Genomic DNA, 5,841 nt, shown 5'->3' with positions numbered 1-5,841 from the left:
CTCTCTCTTCTCTCTCTTCTCTCTACTCCTCTTCCTGCTCTCTCTTCTCTCCTCGCGCTCTCTCTCTCTCTCTCTCTCTCTCTCTCTCTCTCTCTCTCTCTCTCTCTCTCTCTCTTTCTCTCTCTCTTTCGTGCGCGCTCTCTCGCGCTCTCTTTCTCTTTTTCTCTCTCGCTCTCGCTCTCTTGTTTTTTTCTCTCTCTCTCTCCCTCTCTCTTTCCTTCTCTTTCGTGCGCACCCTCTCTCTTGCGATCGGTCTCTCGCTAGCCTTTTTTACTTCTTTCTCGCTCGCTCTCTCTCTCTCTCTCTCTTTTGCTCTTTCTCTCTCTCTCTCAATCTCGCTCTCTCTCTCTGTCTCTCTTTGTCTTTCTTTCTCTCTCTCTCTCTCTCTCTCTCTCTCTCTCTCTCTCTCTTTCTCCCTCTCTTTGTTTCTCTCTCACACACGCCACACTCCATTCTCTCGCCAAAGATCAAGAAGTATTCCTGTCGCCAGCGGCGGTACGTGTCAAACCGAGCTAGGTATCAACGAGTAAGGACACATTCGCGACCGATGGCAAATATTGGGTGCATATATATATATATATATTATATATATATATATATACATGCATGAGTAAGTGCTCGTCGAGTGAAACCTGCGGGCGGCGATTGCTCGCCTGAGCCGCGGCGAACTAGGGCGGAATCATCGATAAGATGATATGTATGACTCTGTAACGACGTGTTGTGTGTGCATGTGCTGTGTGCGTGTTGTGTGTGTGGTGTTGTGTGTGTGTGTGTGTGTTGGTGTGTGTATGTGTTGTTGTGTGGTGTAGTCGTGTGGGTGACTGTGTTGTGATGTGTGTAGTTGTGTGGTTGTGTGTGTGTGCTGTGTGTGAAGGTGTTGTTGTCGGTGTGCTGTGTGCTGGTGGCGTGGCGTGCGTGTGTGTTGTGCTGTGTGTTGCACGCGTGTGTGATGCGCATATATAAATAGTATATATATTTGTGTGCTGGGCGTGCCGCGTCTGCTGTGCGTGCGTGCGTGCGTGCGTGCGTGCGTGGGGTGGGGGTGGGGGGTTCTTTGTTGATATTTCCAACGCCGCCGCGTCACATGCTGTTTAGACGGGTTTCTGGTGTCGCTTTCGCCCAAGAAAAAAAGAAAAAGAAAGTGTCTAACCAGCAGCGCCTGCTACAATGGGGCGTGCTCTGATTGTTGGAAATTATATGCAATCGGGGCAAGGGTTAATTAATCCTGGCAGTTTTCAGGGTATAGGAGCGATCCATAACACGTCAGTGTAATCTAGATGTGGTAGAGAGGCTTTACGTAATCCATTGATTCCCCATAAAGCAATGGTCCGTAAAAGGTAAATGCCGTTAACAAGTGCAGCAATCATATACCGGACTGTTAGCCCGGCGAGGGGAGGAGGGCGGACCAAACGGTTCTAGGTGCAATTGCAGATTGCCCAAGGTTGGGAAGATGATGCGCATGGCACCAACGCATGAAAAAAAAAACTCCAATTAATAAAGACCTTTACTTTTTTCAGAAATCTTCTCTGAAAATGGATTCTCCTGCTCCGTGTTCTTTCGGAAACATAAGGGGAAGCGTATGCGCTATCCAGTAACGAAGAATTATAGAACCAAAGCGGAGTGCGTGATTCTAACACGACGTATAACACGTTCGTATTACAGCTAACATAAATCAATAGAACTGACAAAAATTGGAAAATTTTATTAATGGCATAAAGACGCGTCATAGTCACAATGGTGTCACCGACTCCAGCCGTGGAAGCAGAGAAAACGATGCCAAACGAGAAACTTGTTCCAGTTATAACAAAGCTCGTGAGCCCGTGTAGTAGGCACGTGTAATCGTATAGTGTGTCCAGGTTCGTTTGTACAACAGATACGTGTGCTATTGCACTTAAGCCACAGACAGTATAATGCTATAACCACAGAATTACTACGGTTACTCTATTCTTTAATGAACAACATCATATATTGACATATACATACAATACACAGGTGGCTGCGCAGGCCAGTAAGCAAATACGATACAATACATATCTTATACACCAGGACCCGGTTCCACAGTCGCGGATTAACTTTAACCCTGAGTTAAAGCTAACTCTGAGTTAAACTCACAAACTCTGAGTTAGTAAACTCCGAGTTAAATTTGGGTTTCATAAACATGGATTAATCCTGAGTTAAGTATATCCTGAGTAACTCAGAGTTAAATGTTTTAACTCAGAGTTAGTATCCCATTATTCCACGTAGTTAGAACAGACGAACATGATAGACGCATGATAGACGCATGATAGACGCACGAACATGGTAGAAGGTGTAATAAAAACCGGCAGCGATAAATAAATGAGGGAAAATATTTTGCCAATGCGGGGATTGAACCAGCAACGTTCGCGTCATTAGCACGGCGCTCTAAAGCGATTATTGCGAGAATTTTCCAGTGTTTTCACCACTTTCTGTCACACTCCTGTGGTGTTTGCTTAGGTGTGTGGCAACATTGATCAGTGCACGGAGGTGCAGTTAGGGGACGTAGGAGGAAAATGCGAACTGGAGATTACCAGCTGGATAACGATGTTTTTTTTGAGAGGGGGCGGGACAGGGAATTTGTTTGCATTATAATTCTAACTGCTACCAACTGCCCTATCTGCCATCCTGACAGGTGGCTTAAGCCAACCAGCATGGCAATAGGGGCATCCTAAAAATTCTGTGCCACAATATTGATTAATTGGCCTGCACACATGACAAACACATAAAAACTGGTCTAGCTTGACTGACATATATCAACAAAATTCAAGGGTTTGTGGTTATCATGTTCTGCAGATTTCAGTCAGAAGTTTAAGCTTCAGTGATATAGCATATTCGCCTTGTTTAACATATAAACACATATTTTCAATGAACCGGAAGACAGCGTACCATTGAACGTAGCGGCCAGCTCAATGTCAGACTCCGTTACCATGCCGACCCCATCCTGAACAATCTCAAGGTCACACTTGGCTGACGCGTAGGTCAATAAGACATCCTTGATGGCTTCTACTGACCCTGCTACGTCACCTGTACACGTGAAATTTAAAGTGAAGCACACTTGGGATACTAGCTCCATGTATTCGTTCACGTCGCAATGAGCCACATAGGTATGGCTATCACGATACGAGATTAGTTGTTAATATGCCCACACTCACTAAATATTACATTAGGTTCCAGAATGTCTGATTTTTACAAAAAGCACCTTGTACAAAAACAGCTATATATATATATAAATATATATATATATGACGAATTCACCCACAACACATCATACCCCATATCCTGTAGTGAAACCCACCTCTGATAACCACTTCTAGGTGTGGATGGGTTTTCTCTACTGATTCCTTGTCTCTCCAGATTGGTCTTACTCGTCGCTTTCTGCCCTGCAGTCGCTTCTTCTCCAGTTCAGCTTTGTACCTAAAATAGCGAGGCCATGTAGGATAAGATGTAATGCTATAGTCGACAATGGAATGTTTTAACAACTAGAAAACTACGCATTATTGTAGTCGCTCACATAAAGTTTCCAGCAATCTTTTGCATCTTTTAAAAAGCAATACGTAATATACAATTTACAAACTTACACAAGTAAATGAAACGTTTCTGCCTCATGTCTTTATAAACTCCAATTATTTATTAATGTATTAGTGAGTGTCAGACAGAATAAAGATTAGATGAATTCAGGTTCATAGAATGATTCTTAATAACGCACCATCAATTCTGTTGCAGGCCTTTCAACAATTGCAATTGGCCTAACCTGAGTCAGATATTATCCACACCCCACCTCTGGATATTAACACGGAGTCAGACAAACTCACCCAGTCTGTACAATGTTTTACACGTAGGACAAAATATCAACACTGCGCCACTTTGTTGCTAAGCAACATCACAGGTTTTTAGAACATGCTATTACAGCACTGCTATGGGACATCTAGATACAGGGTTCTCCCCAGGATGAAATTGAAACAGAAGGAGGGGGAGGGGGGAAGGGAAAACTAGGGGGGTCTGGGGAGCGAAATTATTTTTCCCACGAGAGTTCCGGATACACCATAGATAGTGTTTGGTACTATGCCACGCGTATATAAGATAGCCGAGTCGGTTTAAAGTCAGTGTTATGGTTAGGGTTGGGTTTGCATCAACAAACGATCGATTCCTGCGCTGTCAAACTTTTATTGTGGTGGAATTTAATCGGGGCGGAGGTAATTTAAACGTGGCGCAACGATTGAAACGGGGGGGGTTAAGTGCAATTTTGTGAATTCTAGGGTAATTTTTTTCTTTGTATCCCAGAGGTTTAATAACACGCAACCCCCCCACACACACACAACCAGGGGCAGAGCTCTTGCCCGGGGTCCAGGGGGCGGAGCCCCCGGAAGCTCTTGGATTTTAGCAATTTAGAACCTTCAAGATAGCCGTTTTTGAGGGAATTGAAAAAAATTGATATTGTAAGTGCAATTTTGTGAATTCTAGGGTAATTTTTCTCTTTGTATCCCAGGACCCGGTTCCACAGTCGTGGATTAACTTTAACCCTGAGTTAAGGCTAACTCTGAGTTAAACTCACTAACTCTGAGTTAGTAAACTCCGAGTTAAATTTGTGTTTCCTAAACATGGATTAAATCCTGAGAACTTTAAGTAACTCAGAGTTAATGTTTTAACTCAGAGTTAGTATCCCATAATTCCACGTAGTTTGAACAGACGAACATGATAGACGCATGATAGACGCATAGACGATAGACGCATAGACGATAGACGCATGATAGATGCACGAACATGGTAGAAAGTGTAATGAAAAAACGTAATAATGAAAACCGGCAGCGATAAATAAATGAGGGCAAATATTTTGCCAATGAGGGGATTGAACCATGCAGCAACGTTCGCGTCATCACCAAGGCGCTTTAACAACTGCGGCTATTGCGGCATAGCTAAATATCTTACATTTCCCCATATTATCACAGTACGGATGCCTGGATCAGCGTTGGTACGCCATCAATGGCCGACCGATGTACACCAAACGTAAACAAACACCTATCTTCCAGCGGCAGCGGGGGATCGGACACGGGGCAGTACTAGATAAACTAATTAGCTCTAGTACTACCACTTAAGTACCCTAGCACTGCCACAAGTAGATTTCGGTTACAATTTGTAATGCTTTTTTACTACAAGTTTTACAGCAGGCACGTTACTCGTATCCTATGTAATATGATTTGGACTAATAAAAGTTGCAAAGATATTAAAAATCCGACAGTTATTTCATGAAAAATTTGATAAAATAGTGATACGAAATAGTACGCGGATTGCGCGCCCATTTACCTCTTTTAAATCATATGCTGTTTACGAATCTCCATTCGCTGGATTTCCCCCCGATACGATTTCCCCCCGATACGAGCTCCGCCAACTTTAAAAATAGTGCTAGCATTGTGGCAGTGGTATCCTGAGTGAGCGAAGGGGCACTTCATGCAGTTTGCCCTAGAGCTAAACTAACCTCGTAGAAATTAACTAGTCTAAAGGACTATACCGAAGACTATCTATAACTAAATCGAATGTAACTTGATTTTTAACCCCGAGTTAAGAGTTTAATCTAGGTTCATACCAGAGTTAAATTTTAACTCAGAGTTAGGCATATTTAACTCAGAGTCAAAGTTAATCCACGACTGTGGAACGGAATTTAACTCTGAGTTAACTTTTAACTCAGAGTTAAGGAATTTAACTCAGAGTTAAGAGTTAATCCACGTCTGTGGAACCGGGTCAAGAGGTTTAATAACACGCAACCCCCCCCCCCCACACACACACACAACCAGTGGCGGATACAGAAGAAAATTCTAGGGGGGGGGG

General features: G+C 43.2%; 1 protein-coding gene across 3 annotated transcripts in view; it reads right to left on the bottom strand.

Annotated features, from left to right (window-relative positions):
- Positions 1-5,841, bottom strand: part of LOC106815056 (translation initiation factor IF-2, mitochondrial-like) — a 33,717-nt gene that overhangs the window by 4,168 nt on the left and 23,708 nt on the right. For 2 of the 3 annotated variants that reach the window (XM_014819482.1, XM_014819483.1), the window contains exons 15-16: positions 3,314-3,432; positions 2,905-3,042 (exon numbers count right to left, since the gene is read on the bottom strand). In XM_014819482.1, coding sequence (XP_014674968.1) covers positions 2,905-3,042; positions 3,314-3,432 — 257 coding nt within the window. The remainder of the gene's footprint in view (positions 1-2,904; positions 3,043-3,313; positions 3,433-5,841) is intronic. The other variant, XM_014819484.1, reaches the window with a different exon arrangement.

This window comes from Priapulus caudatus, unplaced genomic scaffold (genome assembly GCF_000485595.1).
Source record: "Priapulus caudatus unplaced genomic scaffold, Priapulus_caudatus-5.0.1 Scaffold1031, whole genome shotgun sequence".
NCBI lineage: Eukaryota > Metazoa > Priapulida > Priapulimorpha > Priapulimorphida > Priapulidae > Priapulus > Priapulus caudatus.
Note: the sequence above shows the minus strand (reverse complement) of the source record. Positions and strands in the feature narration are given on the sequence as shown.